This window comes from Tachyglossus aculeatus, chromosome 13, assembly GCF_015852505.1.
Source record: "Tachyglossus aculeatus isolate mTacAcu1 chromosome 13, mTacAcu1.pri, whole genome shotgun sequence".
Classification (NCBI taxonomy): Eukaryota; Metazoa; Chordata; class Mammalia; order Monotremata; family Tachyglossidae; genus Tachyglossus; species Tachyglossus aculeatus.
The window spans coordinates 6,889,589-6,914,311 of NC_052078.1; the positions used below are offsets into that span (position 1 = coordinate 6,889,589).

The window sequence follows — 24,723 nt, forward strand, 5'->3', positions numbered from 1 at the left end:
TTTTACTTGTACATATCTATTCTATTGATTTTATTTTGTTAGTATGTTTGGTCTTGTTCTCTGTCTCCCCCTTCAAGACTGTGAGCCCACTGTTGGGTAGGGACTGTATGTGTTGGCAACTTGGACTTCCCAAGCGCTTAGTACAGTGCTCTGCACACAGCAGGCGCTCAATCAATACGATTGAATGAAAGAATGAATGAATAATAAATGCCATCATTATTATTAACAAGTAGCACTGATTGAAGTAGCCCCCTCCTTCTTCTCCCCCTCACCTTACCTCCTTCCCTTCCCCACAGCGCCTGTATATATGTATATGTTTGTACGTATTTATTACTGTATTTATTTTACTTGTACATTTTTATTTTATTAATATGTTTTTGTTCTCTGTCTCCCCCTTCTAAACCGTGAGCCCGCTGTTGGGCAGGAACCATCTCTATATGTTGGCAACTTGGACTTCCCAAGCGCTTAGTCCAGTGCTCTGCGCACAGCAGGCCCTCAATCAATACGACTGAATGAAAGAATGAATGAATGAATAATAAACACCATCATTATTATTAATAAGTAGCACTGACTGACTGAGCCCCCTCCTTCCTCTCCCCCTACCACCTTCCCTTCCCCACAGCACCTGTATATATGTATATATGTTTGTGCATATTTATTACTCTATTTTACTTGTACATATCTATTCTATTGATTTACAGTACAGTGCTCTGCACACAGCAGGCCCTCAATCAATACGACTGAATGAAAGAATGAATGACTGAATAATAAACGCCGTCATTTATTAATAAGTAGGACTGACTGAGACAGACAGACAGACAGACAGACTGACTGACTGACACATGGCTGTGAAGAAGAGGCCGTGCGCACGCGCAAGCGCGCGCGCCCCTTGGCTCCCCGCCCCCCCGCCTGTGTCCGTCTCGCGCCCCGCGCTGGGGCTCCCGCCCCTTCGCTTCCTATGGGTCTGCTAGGAAGGCGAGTGGTGTGTCCCTGACGTCATATGGGCCGCCCGCCTCCCATTGGCTGGGGCCGCCTCACCCGACCGGCCGGCTGTTTACCCGCCGGGGAGAGGGGGGGGGTGGCGTGCGCGCGAGCCCGAGCGCGAGGCCGGGGACGCCGCGGCCCGCCTCCCCAGCGCCCCCCCGCGGCCGGGCCGGGGGAGGAGAAGAAGGAGAAGAAGGAGCGGCCTGGGGCGGAGCTCAACAAGCACCGGGAGGTTGGGCCTCAGTTGCCTGATTTCGGGCCTTATAAACCTTTTACCAGCTGCTGCTGGGGAAACTTTGGAGGAGGCAGCTCCTCCTCTTCCTCCTCCTCCTCCTCCATCACCTTGGCGGGAGACGGACGGCAGCCCCCCACCCACCCTCCTCCAGGTAGGGGCTCCCCTGCTATTCATTTTATTTTGTTAGCATGGGTGGTTTTGTTGTCTGACTCCCCCTTTTCGACTGTGAGCCCGCTGTTGGGTAGGGACTGTATGTTCTGTTAGTATGTTTGGTTTTGTTCTCTGTCTCCCCCTTTTAGACTGTGAGCCCACTGTTGGGCAGGGACTGTCTCTCTATGTTGCCAATTTGGACTTCCCAAGCGCTTAGTACAGTGCTCTGCACATAGTAAGCGCTCAATAAATACGATTGATGATGATGATGATGACTGTCTCTATATGTTGCCAACTTGTACTTCCCAAGCGCTTAGTACAGTGCTCTGCACACAGTAAGCGCTCAATAAATACCATTGATTGATTGATTGGCATTTATCAACCCTGAAAACGCGACCCTCTATAGATGTTTGTACGTATTTATTACTCTACTTATTTTACTTGTACATATATATGTATATATATATACACATATATGTATATATATATACATGTATATATGTGTTGCCAACTTGTACTTCCCAAGCGCTTAGTACAGTGCTCTGCACACAGTAAGCGCTCAATAAATACGATTGAATGATTGGAGGGCATTTATCAACCCTGAAAACCCGACCCTCTATAGATGTTTGTACGTATTTATTACTCTATTTATTTTACTTGTACATATATATGTATATATATATATATATATACTTGTATATATATGTTGCCAACTTGTGCTTCCCAAGCGCTTAGTACAGTGCTCTGCACACAGTAAGCGCTCAATAAATACGATTGAATGATTGGCGGGCATTCATCAACCCTGAAAACCCGACCCTCTATAGATGTTTGTACGTATTTATTACTCTATTTATTTTACTTGTACATATATATGTATATATATGTTGCCAACTTGTGCTTCCCAAACGCTTAGTACAGTGCTCTGCACACAGTAAGCGCTCAATAAATACGACTGAATGATTGGCGGGCATTTATCAACCCTGAAAACCCGACCCTCTATAGATGTTTGTACGTATTTATTACTCTATTTATTTTACTTGTACATATATATGTATACATATATATATATACTTGTATATATATGTTGCCAACTTGTGCTTCCCAAACGCTTAGTACAGTGCTCTGCACACAGTAAGCGCTCAATAAATACGATTGATTGATTGATTGATGGGCATTTATCAACCCTGAAAACCCGACCCTCTATAGATGTTTGTACGTATTTATTACTCTATTTTACTTGTACATGTATATATGATATGAACAGAACAGTGCTCTGCACATAGTAAGCGCTTAACAAATGCCATTATTATTATTATTATTATTATTATTATTATATGTACATATATGTTGCCAACTTGTACTTCCCAAGCGCTTAGTACAGTGCTCTGCACACAGTAAGCGCTCAGTAAACACTATTGATTGATTGATTACTGTGTGCACAGCACGATACTAAGCGCTTGGGAAGTCCAAGTCGGCAACATAGAGAGACGGTCCCTACCCAACAACGGGCCCAGAACAAATAGAATTAAAGCCATATGGACATTCGCAGTCATTCATTCATTCAGTCGTGTTTATTGAGCGCTTCCTGTGTGCAGGAAGCACTGTACTGAGCGCTTGGGAGGTACAAATCGGCAACATATACTCAGCGCGCTTGGGTGACCGCAAGAGCCCGTTGTTGGGTAGGGACCGCCTCTCTATGTTGCCGAATTGTAATAATAATAATGATGGCATTTAAGCGCTTACAATGTGCAAGGTACTGTTCTAAGCGCTGGGGAGGTTACAAGGTGATCAGGTTGTCCCACGGGGGGTGCTCACAGTCTTCATCCCCATTTTGCAGGTGAGGTAACTGAGGCCCAGTGAAGTGACTTGCCCAAAGTCACACAGCTAATTGGCGGAGCCGGGATTTGAACCCATGACCTCTGACTCCAAAGCCCGTGCTCTTTCCACTGAGCCACGCTGCAAGCGCTTAGTACAGTGCCCCGCACACAGTAAGCACTCAGTAAATAGGGTTGAATGAATGACTAGACTTGGCAGGCGCGCTCCCTTGGCCTCAAGGGGCTTGCGGTCTAGGAGGGGAGGCAGGCACTAATAACTGGGATTCAAATAGAACAGTGCTTGGCACATAGTAAGCGCTTAATACCTTCATCATCATGAAATAAAGGAAGTGGGTCCAGGGGGGTGGGGGGTCTTGGGGTTGACCCCCGGCTAAGTGTCCTGAGATGCCCTCCCCACAGCACTGGTATATATTTGTACAGATTTATTACTCTATTTTACTTGTACATATTTACTACTCTATTTTATTAATGATGTGCATATAGCTATAATTCTATTTATTCTGAAGGTTTTGACACCTCTTTACATGTTTTCTTTTGTTGTTTGACTCCCCCTTTTAGACTGTGAGCCCGTTGTTGGGTAGGCACCGTCTCTATATGTTGCCGACTTGTTCTCAGCGCTAGGGTAGATACAAGATAATAATAATAATGGCATTTATTAAGAACTTACTACGTGCAAAGCACTGTTCTAAGCACTGAAGAGCTTACAAAGTGATCAGGTTGTCCCTCATGGGGCTCACAGTCTTAATCCCCATTTTACCGATGAGGGAACTGAGGCACAGAGAAGTTAAGTGACTTGCCCAAAGTCACACAGCTGACAATTAGCGGAGCTGGGATTTGAACCCATGACCTCTGACTCCAAAGCCCGGGCTCTTTCTTACTGAGCCACGCTGCTTCTCATCATCAGGTTGTCCCAAGTGGGGCTCAAGTCTTATTCCCCATTTTACAGATGAGGTAACTGAGGCACAAGGAAGTTGTGACTTGCCCAAAGCCACACGGCTCATGAGTGGCGGATCCGGGATTAGAACCCATGACCTCTGACTCCCAAGCCCTGGCTCTTTCCCCTAAGCCATCCTGCTTTTGATGTCTGTCTCCCCGCTTCTAGACTGTGAGCCTGTTGTTATAGTCCTAATTGTTATTACAGTAATTAGGACTATTAGGGATTGTCTCTGTTGCCGAATTGTGTTTCCAAGCGCTTAGTACAGTGCTTTGCACACAGTAAGCACTCAATAAATACGATTGAATGAATGAATGACCCTGCACTTCAGTTACCTGTCTGTAAAATAGGGGTTAAATGCCTGTTCTCCTTCCTTGAAATTGTGAGCCCCATTGTTATTATTAGTAATCATATTTATTGAGTCCTTACTGTGTACAAAGCACTGTACTAAGCACTTGGCAATAGTATAGCAATAGTATATTAGTATACTAATAGTATAATAATAGTATTAGTACTATTAGTACTAATAGTATAGCAATACTATATTGTATATTGTACAATATAACATAAAACACATTTCCCTATCCACAATGAGCTCACAGTCCATATGGGACAGGGACTGTATCTCCAACCTACTTATGTTGTATCTTAGTACGGGATTTGGCACATAGTAATATCCCAACTATTATTCTGATGTATGTACCTATATGTATATATAGATATATGTTACTTTTGGTCACAATCTGCAATTCATATGTCTAATGAAGGGGCAGTCTCTCTATTATCTAACATTGTTTCCTTCCAGTTGCCTTTTTCTTCCCCCCACAAAAACAATAACCCTATAAGGTAGGTAATGTTTTTTAGTAAATTGAGATTCTCTAGAAATAATTTTAAATACCATGGCAGCAAAATAGCCATAATATTCTTAAATCCCGCCAAAGAGACCCCTAAAATTAAGCCAGAGCAGGTATATCTTTCTCATTATCATCCGCATACCCACTCACCAAACTACCTGAAGTTTTGAGGCTGATTAGAGAGCTGGAAAGAGAACCCAGGTGCAGAAAGACCATTATAATATCATGCATTGTTAAATTAAAGAAGGGCCTTATATAAACCCATGACCCTGTTCTTTGGGGACCAGATGAGAAGAAGAGTTCTAGTTTATAAAGAGTAGCAATAATAACAGTTTTTCCCCAGAACGCTCAAAGTTACGTATCTCATTCATGTTGACAAAACAGGGTAGATACTTTACAGACAGAGCTGGGAATTAGGACTAGAACTTGCCCAAGCCACTTATTGAGTCTGTGGCTGCAACTATTTAAAAGCTCCAATATTAGCCATGTCCACTAGGACCAGTCTGCAGGCCGTTTCACATGTTGCTGAAATATTGGGAAGGGCCAGATGCTATGTTGTCCCAAATTAGAGCCCCGTGAGGGGCAGGGACTGTATCTGACCTAATTATCTTGTCTCTACCTCAGGGCCTAGTACAGTGCTTGGCACAGAATAAGTGCTTAACAAATTCTTCTTATTGTTTGCCACATTGAAACTAACTTCATCCTCCTCCTTGTTCCTTTTCCCTTTCCCATTTCTCTTAGGAAGGTTGTCTGTGCCCCTGGGGGCGACTGATGCCCAGATTAGACAGACACTTTTGGAATTGTTCTTGCACCACCAGAGAGACACACAAGAGCCACTTGGGATCCAGAGCTGCCGGGCTGGCTGCAAAAGTGGGGAAAATGCTGAATTCCTCCGTTACCAGTTCCTCGCTGGTCCTGGTGGGTCACGGTGCTCTGAACACTGACGTGGCAAACAGGGCCACCAGTAATAGCAGCGGGAGCACTGGTAGCAGCAGAATCACAACCAACAGTTGGCACCACCACTTGGTGCAGCGGAGCGTTGTGCTTTTTGCTGTAGGGGTTTTCCTAGCCCTGGTCCTCAATCTGCTGCAGATACAGAGGAATGTCACCCTGTTCCCCGAAGAAGTCATTGCCACAATCTTTTCCTCCGCCTGGTGGGTTCCTCCTTGCTGCGGGACAGCGGCAGGTAAGTAATCTGTATTTTATTTTATTTGTATTTTATTTGTACATATCTATTCTATTTATTTTATTTTGTTAGTATGTTTGGTTTTGTTCTCTGTCTCCCCCTTTTAGACTGTGAGCCCACTGTTGGGTAGGGACTGTCTCTATATGTTGCCAATTTGTACTTCCCAAGCGCTTAGTACAGTGCTCTGCACATAGTAAGCACTCAATAAATACGATTGATGATGATGATGAAGTAATCGTTCCCCACCCACCGAGGGCAAACCTCTAGACAGTCGGTAAAGGGTGATGGTTCTGGTGAACTAACAGCCACTAAAATAATAATAATAATAATGGCATTTATTAAGCGCTTACTATGTGCAAAGCACTGTTCTAAGCACTGGGCAGCTTACAAGGTGATCAGGTTGTCCCACGGGGGGCTCACAGTCTTAATCCCCATTTTCCAAATGAGGGAACTGAGGCCCAGAGAAGTGAAGTGACTTGCCCAAAAGATGGATTAAAGAAGGACAGGAGGTGTTGGGGGGGAGGAGGGCGGTTTGGAGAGGCTGGTAGAAAAGCAGAAGTGCCAAAATTGGAGAAAGGAAAGTACACGACTTAACTCTGGCTATAAACTGGAGAGGGAGGAAAGCAGAAATCTGAAGTGTACTGGGGATTCTCTTTTCCATCAACAGGCTAAATTTTTTTTTCCCCTTTGTATTTTAATCGGGGGGGGGGGGGGGGTGGAGTGAGGAGGTGATCATTTCAAAGCCTAAATGCCTGTAGAGCAAAGCTTGAGGAAGTGGTTGTGATGGAGAAGGGGTGAAATGACTGGGTTCAGAGACCATGTAGCAGGCATGTGTCATCATGAGCTCGCTGTTCTGCGATTGGCCTTCTCTAGAACTGGTGAGCCACCGTTCTCTATCGCTACTGGTTGCCGGAGAGAACATGCTACACTGCTGGAGAACTGAAAACAAGTTAGTCACATGCGTTTGGAGGAGGAATTTATCTGCCCTTCCGGCTGCTCAAAAAACTGAGTCAACTGCAGTCAGAAGCCAAGACCTGATTTCCTGGAACTTGTGGCTTTGGGAGAAGGAGAAAGACTGTGTGCCTACATCAGAACCAAAAAAAAAATCCCAAATGCAATTTAAAAATTAAAAGAAAAAAAGAAATGCAGTAGATCTAAGTCTAAGGATGGAAGCAGGCTGAGCTGGATTATAAAAAGCATTCACTTCATTTGGCCTCTCTAGAATTGTGCATGGAAAATTTGAAATCCAAAATAGCCTATTTTGCAAACAGTGGTCAAGGCCTTCACCTAATGGCAGATAGCAGTGTCCCAGAGTTTACCTGTCTTGATGCTAAAAAGTATACCAGCTGTCATTAAGATGGTTCAGTGGAAGTGATTTCTGTTGCAGTTTCAAAAAGCTAAAAAGCACTGGGTTTTAAAAAATGAAATAGTATAGCAAATTAAGAGGCAGGCAGAAGGATGCTGCTGCCCAAATGTGCTGGTGGCTCAGTACCCCTCTTCCAACCAGCCTGCCTGGGCTAGGAGAATATCCTGAGAAACCCCCCAGGGCCAGTGTAGGTTGAGGGAAAAGTGTTGGGGTGGGAGTGAAAAGCCTGAAGTGCCACCTATTTAACACTGCAGTCATGCTTTTTCCTCTTGCAATTATACAGCTTGTGTTCACGCACCAGAAGGCTCTTCGGTTAGATTAGCCTTAGTGCAAGGCAGTGTTCAGTTAAATGTTTGTGTTCAGAGATGGTCCGTACACTCCTTCTGAACTATTGTTTGTGAAACTCACTTGGCCAGTTGAAGTAAACTTAAATGTCATTGTCCCAGGCATAAAATGAATCTTAAGAAATATGTTGTGCAGAATATCACAAGCAGTAGATTGAGACATTGAACAGCAGAAAAAGATCCCATTTTGGAAAAGCTTTTATCTAGTTTGTATGGGGGGGAGGAGGGGTGTCCTTTTTGTTTTAAGAAATATTCCTAGATTTTAAAAATTCAGCCTGAAGAATTTCAGCATGGCATCCATGTTCTAATAGCAGTTCTTACACTTAGCAAATCCTCACATTTTAACCTTAGATGAATGTGGTCGTTACCTTTCACAGAACCCCAGATAAATCTGAAACACTTTTTCTTTTACTACCTGGAGACCTTCTCAAGGGCAAGCCTTGAACCAGTAACTGGAGAGATCCTATAATAATATCTTTTCACCTTGCTGAGCTTTGTACTTCTGAAGATAAGATTCAAGAGTAAATTGTGGAAGTCATTCTTTTAGACAGCACAAAGTTGAATCTTTCCAGTGGCAATTGCCAGGATCAGTAAAGTTTTTAATAATTTTTATCAATTACTTTAACCTGCCATATAAATAAGATACCCCCTGGACATTCCTGTGACTGTATGTCCTTTATTTACTAATATTTGGGATGTGCGTTTAATTTATTTTGTCTATTTAAATAATAATAATGATGATCGTATTTGTTAAGCGCTTACTATGTGCGAAGTACAGTTCTAAGCACTGGGGTAGATACAAGGTAATCAGGTTGTCCCACTTGAGGCTCACAGTCTTCATCCCCATTTTACAGATGTGGGAACTGAGTGCCAGAGAAGTTAAGTGACTTGCCCAAGGTCACACAGCAGACAGGTGGTGGTGTCAGAATTAGAACCCACGATCTCTGACTCCTAAACCCGTGCTCTTTCCACTAAGCCATGCTGCTTCTTAAATAGCTATTACTAGTTGAATCTCTAAGTGAAATATCTCCAGTACCCCTGTTTCTTCAGAATTCCCTCAAAATGAGTGAATATGAAATTACCTTTTCCTGTGCCAAAACAGAAGTAGCTTTTAAAGAGCTGAACCTGGTGAAGTCATCGTTTATTTAAACATCTCCGCGCAAATTTTTTTGCCTATAAGGAAAATCTGTTTCAAGTTTGGGTTCACTTGAACATCTGTTCTGCTTATTTCCAACACTGGCCTGACCTCAAAGCAGCTGTGCTCTATTGTTTTGTGGGTAGAGACCTTTACAAGGATCTGTAGTTTGTTTCCACCGTCTCTTTCTCTCTAGGAAGGTGGCATAGGCAAAGGAAATTAAATGGAGAATGCCCAGTTGGTAGCCCAGTTATCTGCGTCCCTGGAGCTCCCTTGAACCCAGATTTAAAGCAGAAGCCATGCCACTGGGCCACTGGCCTGGGCTCCTTCCATCAATCAATCAATCAATTAATCGTATTTATTGAGCACTTACTGTGTGCAGAGCACTGTACTAAGCGCATGGGAAATACAAGTTGGCAACATATAGAGATGGTCCCTACCCAATAGTGGGCTCACAGTCTAGAAGCGGGAGACAGAGAACAAAACCAAACATATTAACAAAATAAAATAAATAGAATAGATATGTACAAGATAAATAAATGAATGGAGTAATAAATATGTACGAACATATATACATATATACAGGTGCTGTGGGGAAGGGAAGGAGGTAAGGCAGGGGGGATGGAGCGGGGGAGGAGGGGGCTCAGTCTGGGAAGGCCATGCCAACTGTGCAAGCAACAAGGGTGCCAACAGATAAGCAGTTCCTTGTCCTTCCACCGAGGGTGGGGGGGATGTTCTGGCAGTGAAAATAATAATGATGGTATTTAAGTGCTTACTATGTACCAAGCACTGTTCTAAGCGCTGGGGTAGATACAAGGTTATCAGGTTGTCCCATGTGGGGCTCACCGTCTTAATCCCCGCTTTTCAAATGAGGTAACTGAGGCACCAAGAAGATAAGTGACTTGCCCAGAGTCACACAGCTGACAAGTGGCGGAGACGGGATTAGAACCCACAGTCTCCGACTCCCAAGCCCAGGCTCTTTCCACTAAGCCATGCTGCTTCTCTGACATGTCCAGGGATGCTTCACAGCTCCTCAAGTGTCCACCTTGTGCTGTATCCCCTGATAAGCATTTCTCCAAACAGTTACCTTCTCCTTCCATATTACTAAAAGGTGTGTTACATGGTGGCTGCCTACTAATAATGCTTTTCTCACTTTTTTTTTTCCAGCTGTCGTAGGCCTGCTCTATCCTTGCATTGACAGTCACCTTGGAGAACCCCACAAATTCAAACGAGAGTGGGCCAGCGTGATGCGGTGTATTGCAGTTTTTGTTGGTATTAACCACGCAAGTGCTGTATCCTTGAGCTGATGTTCTGGGCCGGGCGGGTGTCACAGATCATTCTGACGGGTGTTTAAGCTCACATCAATGGCCCCAATCTAAATGTTGAGGGCCCATGCTAATGACCCAAGATGAGTAAGTCGCCTATACTGTGCTACTATAAATATGCTCTGCTAGATTACCATTAGTGCCAAAACAAACAAAAAACCATGTTAGTACAAGCTATAGAAATAATAAAAATTGTGGTATCTAAGTGCTTACTATGAACCACGCACTTAAGTGCTGGTGTAAATACAATCAAATCAGATTGGACACAGGCCCTGTCCCATGTGAGGCTCAGTCTAAGAGCGGAGGAGAACAGGTATTTTATCTCCATTTTACAGATGAGGCACAGAAAAGTTAAGAGACTTGCCTGAGGTCACACAACCTGATAGACTTGTATCTTCCCCAGCACTTAGTACGGTGCCTGGAGCATAGTAAGCGCTTAACAAATATCACAAAAAGAAAACAAAAAAAAACCAAACAGCAGGTAAGTGGCAGAGCCAGGATTAGAATATCGGCCCATCACCCTCCCAGGCAGCTTGTCTGCCATGACCACTCAAGCCTGCTGCTATTTCCCAGTCCCCTGACCTCCCTACCGCCAAGAGCAGGAAGGGAAGGGTGGGTGGGTCGAAGGAGGACGGCCTGGTTAGGTTGGGAGGCATCAGAAGCCACTGAGGAGTTGGAACGGGGGTAGGGGACCCGAAATGGGGTGGCTGCAGATGGGCCAGAGAAGGGGAGAGGGCAAGCCGGGTAGAGCAGGCTGGCAACTGGCAAGTCCGGCGGGCAATTGAGGGAGGCAGGTCCGGTGGCAATCCGATTACTCATGCCTGCATCATTTCCAGGGCGGGCTAGCAGGACTTTATTGTCCGGAGTTTATTCTGAGCTGAGAGTTCGCTGCAGTTATGAGTGCTGACTCTTGGAGACCAGCCAAATGACCTAAGGAGTGCAGTTTACAAACTTCTGACGGATGGGATTGTGCACGTACTGTTGACAGGAAATAGCTGGTGATCTTTTCGGGGTTAGTTCCTAAAGCCCATTAACACCCTTTTCATTGTGCCCATTCAGCCATGTGAGGTTAGTGGCAGCTGTGGGGAGAAAACCATTCAACGATCTCCTCCCAACAACCCTAGTGGGAAGAGTCCAGGTTTGGGAGTCAGGGGACCTGGGTTCTAATCCTAGCTCTGCTACTTGCCTGCTGTGTGACCTTGGGCAAGTCCCTTCACTTCTCTGGGCCTCAAGTTCCCTGTCTATAAAAGTAGGGCTTCAGTATCTTTTAATAATAATAATTATGGCATTTGTTAAGTGCTTACTATGTGCCAAGCACTGTTCTAAGCACTGAGGTTGATAGAAGGTAATCAGGTTGTCCCACGTGGGGCTCACAGTCTTCATCCCCATTTTTACAGATGAGGTAACTAAGTGCCAGAGAATTAAGTGACTTGCCCAAGGTCACGCAGCAGACAAGTGGCGGAGCCGGGATTAGAATCCACGTCCTCTGCCTCCCAAAGCTGTGCTTTTTCCGCTAAGCCACACTGCTTCTTTTGCTTTTCTCCCTCCTACTTAGACTCTGAGCCCCATGTGGAACAGGAACCGTGTCTGACCTAACTGACTTGTATCTACCCCAGCGCTAAGTGCTTGGCTTGTGGTAAGCACTGAACAAATGCCTCAGTAATAATTATCATCATCATCCCCCATCCAAGCAGCAGAGAGCTGGCAATGGGTACAGGAAGTGGAGCAGCCTGGCAGACGTGCTTCATCTCTGGGCTCTCTTTGGCTTTGCCTTCAGGCACTCCATTGCCAAATCAGAAGTATGATCCTCCAGGGCAACCAGGGAACTAGACTACGAACATGAAGTTTAAGACGTCAGAGTTTCTATTGTAAGAGGAAGCGATTACAGGGTAGTGGAGTGTCCCGAACAAGTTCCAGGTGGTAAGTGTAATTGTATTTGTTCAGCGCTTACTAGGTACCCAGCATTGCACTAAGCACTGGGAAAGATTCACTATAAGCAGATAGGACACAGGCCCTGTCTCCTCTAAGTAGGAGGGAGAAAGTTATTGAATCCCCATTTTGCAGATGAGGATACTGAGACCCAGAAGTTATCAATCATATTTGAGTGCTTACTGCTTGCAGACCATGGTTCAATTTAAGTTATATGATTGCAGGCAGGTGGCAGAGTCAGGATTAGGACCCAAATCTTCTGACTCTCAGGCTCACACTCTTTCCACTAGGTCACATTAAATGCAAATTTGTCCCTTCCTGGCCTCAATTTCTAGGTTGTGTTAACATTTATAAATAAATAACTTCCTATGTACCTTTCTAGCCTTGTGGGGGGAGAGGTGCAGCCCTCAAGATGGCGACACAGACTCTGCATCATTCTTAAAAAGAGTGATGCTATTTTCACATCTGGTGAGGGCCAAGTTAATGGGAATGTCCAGAAGCCCCAGGCCCCTGCAGGGTGATGTGCCATCTTGCCACAGGGTAGCATGCCAGGCCATTTAGCGTGGCACACGCCCTTTTGGCCCAGTGGTAGGGTTTGCTGTCTGTTCCACTGCTTTTTTACTCTGGTCCATGCTACCACTTCCTGGTTCCTCCCCGCTACCCTTTCTGCTCACCTTCGTGTAGATGGGGACTGCACAGGTCTCCAGGGTGGCATCTTGGGAAATGGGAGAATGGTGCAAGAAGTAACTCACCACCCAATGCTGCAGGAGCAGGGCAAGCTGACAAATTGGGGCCTGGCCCAGTCCCTGCCCCACCGACACCTCGCCCAGGCTCCCCTAGGTACTCCTTTCTACGTCCCCCTAGAGTTGGCCCAACAAGGCAGAGCTAAGCCTGTGCTGGCTTGACACCCAGCTAGATGTCAGGAAAAGAAAATTCCCTCAAAAGCTAGTTTTGAAATAGTAGCGCTAAAAGAATTAGCTCTATTACAGCCACATAGAAGCTCTTTGTTCAACAAGCCCATTCTTTAGCCAGCTCAATTGCATTAAAGTGAAACTTATGTTATAAAGTGAAAAATTCCAATTTCAAGTCCAAGTAATACATTGAAAAGGCGGGGAATCTTAGGTCTACTGGAGGAAAATAGTTCCTGAACTTTCCCTTAACTTCCTGACCACCAGAAACTGGACTTTGCTAATAACGTTCAGCTCTCTTTGACTCTAGCAGCCCTATCTTTGGGCCTGTGGTGGACATTTGATCGCTCAAGAAGTGGTCTTGGCCTTGGAATTACAATAGCATTTCTAGCCACTCTGATCACTCAGTTTCTCGTATATAATGGTGTTTATCAGTAAGTATTATCACTTTTCACCCCTACTTTCTGAAACCACTTGATGTCACCTGAAGAATTGAAACTTCATATTTTTGCATACCCTGAGTGTATTGAACTTTTATAATGTTTCCTACCCTAAACATAGAGTGGGGGGGTGAAGATTTCACAAGCATCTTGCTAGTTCCTGACTTGCAGTTAATCAGTGATATCCGTTGAGCATTTACTATGTGCAAAGCACAATACTAGGCACTTGGGAGAGTTGGGGACATGATCTCTGCCCACAGGGAATTTACAGACTAGAAGGGGACATTGAAATAAATTATATAGTAGGGAAATGGGAGAGTAGGGGGATATGTACATAAGTGCTGTGGGGCTGAGGGTGAGCTGAATAGCAGCATCCCCCAGCTCTCAACCCTCTCCGCTACTCTCCCTTCCCAGCAGTATCTTCGGATGAGATCTCCTCCCTCCTCTCAAGTGCTACTCCATCCACCTGTGCTACAGACCCCATTCCCTCTCATCTTATTAAATCTCTCGCCTCCTCCCCTCCTTAACCTTCATCTTCAACTGCTCACTCTCCACTGGTTCCTTCCCCTCTGCCTTCAAACATGCCCACGTCTCCCCCATCCTAAGAAAACCCTCCCTTGACCCCACTTCCCCTTCTAGTTTTCGCCCTATCTCCCTCCTACCCTTCCTTTCCAAACTCCTAGAATGAGTCATCTACACCCGCTGCCTCGAATTCCTCAACGCCATCTCTCTCCTTGACCTCCTCCAATCTGGCTTCCGTCCCCTACACTCCACCAAAACTGCCCTCTCAAAGGCCACCAATGACCTCCTTCTTGCCAAATCCAACGGCTCCTACTCTATCCTAATTCTCCTCGACATCTCAGCTGCCTTCGACACTGTGGATCACCCCCTTCTCCTCAAAACGCTATCCAACCTTGGCTTCACAGACTCCGTCCTCTCCTGGGTCTCCTCATCTCTCCGGCCGTTCATTCTCAATCTCCTTTGCGGGCTCCTCCTCCCCCTCCCTCCCCTTACTGTAGGGGTTCCTCAAGGGTCAGTTCTTGGTCCCCTTCTGTTCTCTACCTACACTCACTCCCTTGGTAAACTCATTCGCTCCCACGGCTTCAACTATCATGTCTACGCTAATGACACCCAAATCTACATCTCTGCCCCTGCTCTCTCTCTCTCCCTCCATCCAGGCTCGTATCTCCTCCTGCTTTCAGGACATCTCCATCTGGATGTCTGCCCGCCATCTAAAACTCAGTATGTCCAAGACCGAACTGCTTATCTTCCCTCCCAAACCCTGCCCTCTCCCTGACTTTCTCGTCACAGTAGACGGCACTACTATCCTTCCCGTCTCGCAAGCCCGCAACCTTGGTGTCATCCTTGACTCTGCTCTCTCGTTCACTCCACACATCCAATCTATCACCAAAACCTGCTGGTCTCACCTCCACAACATCACCAAGATTCACCCTCTCCTCTCCATCCAAACCACTACCTTGCTGGTTCAATCTCTCATCCTATCCCGAATGGATTACTGCATCAGCCTCCTCTCTGATCTCTCATCCTCCAGTCTCTCCCTACTTCAGTCTATACTTCACTCTGGTGCCCGGATCATCTTTGTGCAGAAATGCTCTGGGCATGTTACTCCCCTCCTCAAAAATCTCCAGTGGCTGCCTGTCAACCTACGAATCAAGCGAAAACTCCTCACTCTCGGCTTCAAGGCTGTCCATCCCCTCGCCCCCTCCTACCTCACCTCCCTTCTCTCCTTCTCCAGCCCAGCCCGCACCCTCCGCTCCTCTGCCGCTGTCCACCTCACTGTATCTCGTTCTCACCTGTCCTGCCATCGACCCCCGGCCCACATCCTTCCCTGGCCTGGAATGCCCTCCCTCCACACATCCGCCAAGCTAGCTCTCTTCCTCCCTTCAAAGCCCTACTGAGAGCTCACCTCCTCCAGAAGGCCTTCCCACACTGAGCCCCTTTTTCCTTTCCTCCTCCCCATCTTCCCCGCCCTACCTCCTTCCCCTCCCCACAGCACTTGTATATATTTGTACAGATTTATTACTCTATTTTACTTGTACATATTTACTAGTCGTATTTATTTTGTTAATGATGTGCATATAGCTTTAATTCTATTTGTTCTGACGATTTTGACATCCTTCTACATGTTTGGTTTTGTTGTCTGTCTCCCCCTTCTAGACTGTGAGCCCGTTGTTGGGTAGGGACCATCTCTATATGTTGCCGACTTGTACTTCCCAAGCGCTTAGTACAGTGCTCTGCACACAGTAAGCACTCAAATACGATTGAATGAATGAATGAATGAATGCAGAAGGGAGAGCAAATAGGATAAATGAGGACTCAGGAAAGACTTCTTGGAGGAGGTGTGGTTTTTAGGAGTGCTTTGAAGAAGGGGAGAGTAGTGGTCTGTCAGATATGAAGGGGGAAGGAGTTCCAGGACAGAGGGAGGATGGGGACAAGGGGTCTTCAGCAGGATAGATAAGGATGAAGTACAATGAGTAGGTGGGTGTTAGAGGAGCAAAGTGCAAAGGCTGGGTTAAAGAAGGAGAGCAGCAAGGTAAAATAGGACTGTAGACTGTAAACCTGCTTTGGGCAGGGACCATTTCTACCCACTCTTATATTTTACTCTCCCAAATGCTTAGTACATTGCTCAGTACACAGTAAGCACTCAATAAATACCACTTATTGGTAGGCGTGGGAGAGCCGATTGAGACTTAAAACCGATGGTAAGGGGTTTCTGTTTGATACAGAGGTGGATGGGCAACCGTTGGAGGTTTTTGAGGAGTGAGGAGACATGGACAGAATAGTTTTTCAGAAAAATCCTCCAGGCAGCAGAGGGATGTATAGAGTGAAGTGAGGAGAGACAGGAGGCCAGCAAGGACTGGATGGAGTAGTCAGGGCAGGGATATGGTAAGTGCCACGGATCAGAGTACCATTCAGAAAAAAACAGGCAGTCATTCATTCAATCGTATTTATTGAGCACTTACTGTGTGCAGAGCACTGTACTAAGCACTTGGGAAGTAAGCATCGTGGCTCAGTGGAAAGAGCACGGGCTTTGGAGTCAGAGGTCATGGGTTCAAATCCCAACTCCGCCAATTGTCAGCTGTGTGCCTTTGGGCAAGTCCCTTCATTCATTCATTCAGTCATATTTATTGAGCACTTACTGTGTGCAGAAGCACTGTACTAAGCACTTGGGAATTACAAGTTGGCAACATATAGAGACGGTCCCTACCCATCAGCGGGCTTACAGTCTAGAAGGCACTTCTCTGTGCCTCAGTTACCTCATCTGGAAAATGGGGATTAAGACTGTGAGCCTCCCATGGGACAACCTGATCACCTTGTAACCTCCCCAGCAGTTAGAACAGTGCTTTGCACATAGTAAGCGCTTAATAAATGCCATTATTATTATTATTATTATTATTATTATTATTATTATTACAAGTTGGCAACATGCAGTCAAGCCAACAGTTGACAGTGGAAAAGTCGCCCAAGAGATAACAGAGTTCAGTCCAAAGTTCCTCAGGAGCCAGGTACTGACATCTGTGGAGTCACTTATAATCAATCAATCGTATTTATTGAGTGCTTACTGTGTGCAGAGCACTGTACTAAGCGCTTGGGAAGTACAAGTTGGCAACATATAGAGACGGTCCCTACCCAACAGTGGGCTCACAGTATAGAAGGGGGAGACAGAGAACAAAACAAAACATTAACAAAATAAAATAAATAGAATAGGTATGTACAAGTAAAATAAATAAATAGAGTAATAAATACAAACACATATATACATATATACAGGTGCTGTGGGGAAGGGAAGGAGGTAAGGTGGGGGGGATGGGGAGGAGGGGGAGAGGAAGGAGGGGGCTCAGTCTGGGAAGGCCTCCTGGAGGAGGTGAGCTCTCAGTAGGACCTTGAAGGGAGGAAGCTCTGGAGAGCCTTGAAAGCAGGAGTGGGCAACTATTTCATCCCGAGGGCCACTTGACCAAACTGTTGCAAGACGTACACCTCCAAGGAAGCTGGGGACGGCAGGCTTGGAAGCACAGAGATTTCCATCTGCAGCAGCACCTGCCTTAATCTGTCAGCCGGGGATACATCTGGGTGTGGGCAGGGGGGTTGGGAGGGCAGTGGCATTGCTTATTGCATCTGCGAATCCACCAGCCCTCTATTTTAACGGACAGCCTGGTTCCCTATATCACAGTCAATTTAATAATAATAATAATAATAATAATAATTGTGGTATTTAAGTGCTTACTACATACCAAGCACTGTTCTAAGCACTGAGGCAGACTGGACTTTCTTCCCATGAACCTGAATAGACAAAATGAATATAAGGCAATTTTCTGTGGCTCATAATAATTGGGATATCTGTTCAGTGCATACAGTGTGCCAGGCACTGTACTAAACTTGGCGTTACAGTATAAGTAGATCAGGCAGAGTTCTTGCCTCGCCTGGGGCTCATAGTCTACAGAGGAGAAAAATAGTACTAACTACCTTCTCTATTCTTTATCATAGGTATACCTCCCCAGACTTCCTTTATATCCGTTCTTGGTTACCTTGTATATTTTTCTCAGGAGGTGTGACTGTAGGAAACATAGGACGACAACTGGCTATGGTAAATATAAAAAAAAAAATGGACCCTGCACTACCTTTTCGTTAACTAGTTCTCTACATCGTGGTGATTGGTCTACATTTATGTATGCCATCTTGTTGCTAGGGCCGTCCTTGGAGAGAAAAGAGAGGGAGTTCTACAACTTCTGTTCCTTAGATAAGGCATCTTAAAGAGCCTGCAGAGCTGAGGGGAGAAAGAATAAATATAACCATGCGAGAGTTCCTGGTGCTTCCCTTACGCAAGTCACAAGGTTAATGGTCTGCCCTTACCCCTACCAAGTGTTGGGGAGGGTTGTTCCTGTTGAACATTCTTGAACTTTCAAAAATTGGGCTTTAGAAGTAAAAGTTGAATAATGTTGACAGCTAGGGAGTTGCAGAGACTTGGGCATCTAAGGGGACTAAGAGTCTTGGTTAAATGTTTTCACTAAACCATCTCTTGTCTTAAAAAAAATCAGAACAGGAAAGATATTGTCTTAATGGATAGACATGTGGAAATTTCTTGGAAATCAAGCCCGACATTAGTATTACCTTCCATTGTTCATCCAGAAAGCTACTGAAAATATCCTGGCCGGCAGACATTTAAAGCTGCAGTGCATTGTCAAGTCCAACTCCAAACATTCCTATTTAGGATTCCATTTCACAAATCAGTGTAATAAATGCCTGTAGGAAAAATGTCTAAACTTCCCAGAACAACAGATACATCACATGGGCTTATTAAGAACAAGTTATGAAAAATGCCTAGGCCTTGGATAAGTGTGGGTGGTGGCGGGGAGGATTGTTGGTTGCAAAATTGAACTCAATGTGGGTTGGATGAGATCATGTTCCTGTCTGGAGATGGTAAACAAAGTTAATCATAATCAGCAGAGAGATAATATACAGGAAGGTCTTCTTCCATGACCAGTAAAATTTAGAGTCTGATCATTAATGCATATGGCCAGGGAGGAAATCCTAAATAGGAGTGTTTGGAGTTTGACTTTACGATGCATTGCAGCTTTAAATGTCGGCTGGTCAAGATCTTTTCAGTATTCATTCATTCATTCAGTCGTACTTATTGAGCTCTTACTGCGTGCAGAGCATTGTACTAAGTGCTTGGAAAGTACAGTTCAGCAACTGATAGACAATCCCTACCCAGCAACAGGCTCCCAGTCTAGCTTTCTAGCTGAACAATGGAAGGTAATACTAATATTGATTTGGCCTTTTTTCAGTCTCTTTATGAAAAGGTGCCTCATCCTAAAGAGTTGGGCTGGTTGTCATCAGGGGAATCAGTTGTATGTGAACCCTTTTTCTAAGACTGTTGTCCCTAGGCTCCCTTTAGAAAAACCTGCTTCAATATTCATGTGGTCCTCAGAAATTAATTCAGTTTAGAAGGTCTATATACATTGAGTGAGAGGTTGTTCAGACTCTTTGCTCTACTCTGAGTATAATAATAGTGGTATTTAAGCTCTTTATAATAATGATAGTAATTATGGTATTTGTTAAGCACTTACTATGTGCCAAGCACTGTTCTAAGTGCTGGGGTAGATACAAGGTAATCAGACTGCCCCATGTGGGGCTCCCAGTCTTAATCCTCATTTTACAGATGAGACAACTGAGGCAAAGAGAAGTGAAGTGGCCTGCCCAAGGTCACACAGACAAGTGGCAGAGCCAGGATTAGAACCCCTGTCCTTTGACTTCCGGGCCCCTGCTCTTTCCACTAAGCCACGCAGCACTGAGGAACATGAAAGATAATCAGCTTAGACATAGTCCCTGTCCCTCATCAACCTCACAGACTAAGTAGGAGGGAGACCAGGTGTTTCATCCCCATTTCACAGGTGAGAAAACTGAGGCACAGAAGTTAAGTGACCTGTCCAAGGTCACACAGCAGGCAGTTGACAGAACCAGAATGAGAACCTAGGTCCCCTGACTCACATGAAATAAAGCATTCTAAGGAAGTGGACACGAGCAAAAACTAGAGCATTATGGGGCGAGGGAAAGGATGTCATTGCTCTTAGAGAAGTTTCATAGTTTCTCTGTACCTTCTACCCTGCTCATCCTTTGTCATATTCATGCGTGCTCCCTGAGAGGAACTAAAGTCAAAGCTGGTAGGGTCCTGAGGCTAGAGTCATCAAGTTTCAGTCCACTCAGTCCAACTGCAGCAGGCCGTCAGGATAGGGAAAAAGCCCAAATGTACTGAAGAGGGCAGGAAAAGTGGAGCAGATAATCAGTGCTCAGCTCCCCTCGTACCCTCTGAGGCCACACTTTGTTTGACGGTCATGGATTCCAAACAGGGACAAAGAGGAGCTGCCTCTCTGCATTGGGTGAGGAGAGAAGGGGCATGTGAGTCTTCCTCCTCCTTTCCTTTCTGCACTTTGGAGCAATTAAGGATTCTCTGGGCATCCCTCTTCTCCTTCTAACTCCCTCCTCCCATGCCTGGGGGAAGAACTGGGCTAATTGTGACATGAGGAGTAAGGAAACATTATCTACACTTACCTACAGTCTTTCTAGGTTTGTTTCTAGTTTCCAAGTGTTCATCTGAATAGTTTTTATCAGGACTCCTTTTTTCCCCCCTCAGATTCAAAGGACTGGTTCTTGGCTTTATCTCACACACACTTCCTTCTGTGCAGTGTCACCAACATCCTTTATGTGAGAAATACTACACGAGGGCAGTAGTTATTCCCAGGGCCCTGATTTCCACTGAATTAAGAACAGTAGCCTTCATGTCACTTTGCTTCAGAGTGGCCCCATTTCTTGGGGAATGGGTGCTGTTGTATCAGCTTGTTGTTTGCAGCCCATGTGCTCAAAGGCACTATTCATGCAAACAGAATTGGAAGTGTGTAAAATTACATTTGCCCCCTGTATCAAGCTTTGGGTATGAAAAATCCATTTATATTGAGATTTTTCATCTTTTTAATCTATAGAAAGAAGAGTAGGCATTTCCTCAGGGTGTAAATATACTGTAAGGGGAACTGTATTTCATCCAAGCACTCTTTTAGAGGCTAGGACCATGGGGGGGGGAAGTGTGAGGAGGGAGGACTCTGACCACTTCACAAGGGACCTGGCTATAGTGGCTACCATTCCAAGGCAGCGAGTCTGTGGCAGGGGCTACCCAAGGGCTCAGGAGATGAAGTGATCCTAGTCACTGAATGGGTGCTATGAGACTCCGGCAGCCTTGAGTCTGTTGGGCCCCAATAGTATGTCTTTGCCTCTACCATTAAGTAGGGAAATCTAGCCTTAATTCACACTGAATTTGACCTGTTCATCTTCTCCTTCTGTGCTAGTTGACCAAATCCACGCCCCCCCCCCCGCTCGCCCCCAAAATACTACAAAATTATTTTCTTCCTGTGTAGAAAGAGAAGAAAAAGCAGATAACCCCATTCTCTGGTTACTCAGAAAATAATAGCTGTTGACTCAAATACCATGTGGTCACTTGATGGGGTCAGGTTGAAATCATTAACACCCCTTTGGCTGGGCTAACCTGAGGTGAGCATTCCCTGCCCACAGTGAGCTTACCTATTCCAGGGAAAGATCATTAACTCAGTATCTCCAGAATCAAAGTGGAATTGGATAGGGGAGAAGAGAGGGGAAGGAGAGGGCAGAGTAACAGCTGTATTCTGCACAGGGATTCATCTGGTGGGAGATTTGATAAAAGTTAGTAATGGAATTTTCCTTTTCCCCTGATTTTTCTTTTTTCGCCAGCTTGTTTTAAGAATGTTGGATACATGTGTGACTTTTATTATGTCTCTTCCTCTGTCTCTCTCACCACAGGGTGTTCCCGAAAAACCACATAGCGACTGAAACTTGACCCCAGTGCCAGAGTGGAAGCAAAGTTTTGAAGTAAACCTTCACTGGATACTGGATTGTGATCAGATTGTTTTTTTCTAAATCATTGATTTAGGCTGGGCTGCCTGCACACAGTGACTTGTGGGAAAAAAAACATTAATCTATTATAGAATAGCCAAGTGGAAAAATAACCGCTTATCATGAAATCTTACCCTGATGTTCTGCATATACCCTGGTAGGATTTTATGGCCAATGGGGTAGCGAGAGGCACCGAAGCAGGTGACAATTCACCACGTGTTAAGATTTCATTTTAAGTTATTGAAACAGCTGCCATATTTCAAGGCCTTGAACTAAAAGAAATTACAAACTTTTGCTTTTCTATCAGTGCCCAAAGGAAGGAGATTGTTGGTGTTTAACAAAGGTGAGGCATGGTGTAATAGGAATAACATTTATCCAAAAGATTAAAAATAGGGTTGTGTTAAAAAAAAAAAAAAAAAAAGGGTGATCGAGAAAGGGTCAGGGCATTGCTGTCATGCTTCAAGACTGAAAAACCAGTGGACAAACAGGCGGTTGACCACACAGTCTGGATTGCAGGTGGAGTTCCGTGCAGACAATCGTACTGGAAGCAAGTAGCAGTGAAACGTAACAGTTCCTCAGTGTGGCTTGTTGTTAAAATTTTTCACTTCAGTTCATTAAAGTCCCCCTTAAAAACTGCAGCACACCCCCACCCCGCAACATAGAGAAAACTTATATCGTGCCATTTGCTTCATTCGAAATGAACCGAAGCTATCTCCATTTTTCTCTATCTCCCTGCAGAATAGAGGTTGCTACTTTGTTTTTCACAGCCCTATAGAATTTGCAATCTGTGATTGCCTTGTAAAAAGAAGAGTGCATATGTCACTACGTTAAACATCTGGTGTTTCTAAATATTTGATTATATCGGTGAGCACAATGCATTCGTCTAATGGCATAAGCCTCCCAAGACCTAATTTGCAAGTATTGGGTCGGAAATTTAAAGTGCAATGTATACAAAAACCAATCTGAGCCTTGTATTCTCTTCAATATTTATTCATTGTTTCACATATGAGATATTAAAGCGAAGGGTTCTGCATTCATTTCAGTGTTGGGTGGAGGCAAATATTCAGCAATAACTTCTTACACTGGTAAAGTTAGTTTATTGTTGTACCTTCCATTTGAACCCAAATCCTTTGAAATACTCCAGTTTTGTGCTTATGGTGTAGTTGGAACTTTTGAATTTCCTTTTTTTTGTATATGCAATTTTAAAATGCAATTTTTTTGTTTGTTTTAGAGTCTTGTTAAAGTGGTATCAGATCAGGTTAAGTTGACTCTCCTTCTAAATAAATGTCACCAGGCAGCAAAATGCAAGTTTGGGCTAAGAAGCCATGAAACTGTTTGCATACGTGTTTGGGGTTTTTTTTGCTTATTCCCTTTTTTTCCTATTTTGAGAAAAATAATCACATGCTCTTGGTTCAAACTCTAGGATGCTGTAGCTGATTGATTTATTTAGTGGGAAAGTTGTAATAATAGGGTTTATCCTTAACTTGGAAAGGATGCTCCTAAATATTCTAAAATTGTACAATTTAATAATAGTGATGGAGCGGTCAACATTTCTTAAACCAGAAGTAATTACAGTGATGCAGACAGCAATGAGATCTGTAAATATATACTTGATCACGCATAAGCAGTAAGTATTTTCTCTCTCAAACTGGAAGTAAATCTGCTCCTCTTAGAAATATTGCAGCCAAAAATGTAAATCAGAAGTTCAGATTTTGCCAATATTTGTAGCAAATACATGAACCAAAGTGATCCGAGTTTGTAAAATGTCTGAACAAAATTTGCACTATTCTGGATTTGAACATTTAGTTGAGATTCATATTCATGCAGATAAGTTTTCAGCAATGTGTTCAGTTTTTGCATTTTTTTACTATTATTAAAGGTTCAAGACCAACTGATGATGCCTGTGGATTTTTGATTTTAGAGAAAAATGAGGACCAGCCGTGAAGACCAGAACATCCTGTACTTCTGTGTGTTCTAGATCTTAGTCTCCCTGAGTTCCAAAGTTCAATCCATCAGTGGTATTTATTGAGCGCTTACTGCACGCTGAACACCGCACTGAGCGGTTGGGAAAGTACGGTACAACAGAGTGGATAGAACACAACATTTTTGAGGGAGCACAACTGTTCAAAGGAAAGGTTTTTTGCACACCGGTTCCTATGTTCCTATAATGGACTGAGCTTGCAGTGGCCTCGTAGAGGTGGGCTGAAAGCATTAAGGCAGCTAGTTGCATTTTGAGACCCACCTTGGTGCCTTGGGGCTTCTCCAGTGGGTCTGAAGCAGGCAGCCATCGGCAGAGTGGGTAGGAACTCTTAACCGGGGCAGCGATGTGTGATCTAAGCAATGACTACAATGCTGTGCACATAGTAAGCGCTCAATGAATCCCATCGATGGTCATTCTGAGGCAGCGCTGCTTCGAGGACTTTACTAACATTCATTATATCAAAATGGTCCCGTCGCTGCTGGGAGCTACAGCAGCATGTCTGTCAGTCGATCGTATTTATTGAGTGCTTACTGTGCAGAGCATTGTACTAAGCGCTTGGGAGAGTACGGTATAAGAATGTAGCAGACATTCCCTGCCCTCAACAAGCTTACAGTTTAGGATTCCCCTGGTGGCATCTGGGCTTGGCCAGAGCTTTCTATTAAAAGAACTTCAACTGAT

General features: G+C 44.6%; 1 protein-coding gene across 2 annotated transcripts; it reads left to right on the forward strand.

The window, feature by feature from the left end:
- The first annotated feature begins 1,098 nt into the window (after positions 1-1,098).
- Positions 1,099-23,959, forward strand: INSIG1 (insulin induced gene 1). 2 transcript variants are annotated; one of them, XM_038755557.1, is made up of 6 exons: positions 1,099-1,370; positions 5,734-6,178; positions 10,191-10,315; positions 13,453-13,619; positions 18,132-18,231; positions 21,972-23,959. In XM_038755557.1, the coding sequence occupies exons 2-6, from the start codon at positions 5,764-5,766 to the stop codon at positions 21,999-22,001; spliced, it is 837 nt and encodes a 278-aa protein (XP_038611485.1). In that variant the 5' UTR covers positions 1,099-1,370; positions 5,734-5,763; the 3' UTR covers positions 22,002-23,959. The 2 variants fall into 2 exon arrangements, with proteins under 2 accessions (XP_038611485.1, XP_038611486.1); XM_038755558.1 differs by having other exon boundaries at positions 5,738-6,178.
- The last annotated feature ends 764 nt before the right edge of the window (positions 23,960-24,723 follow it).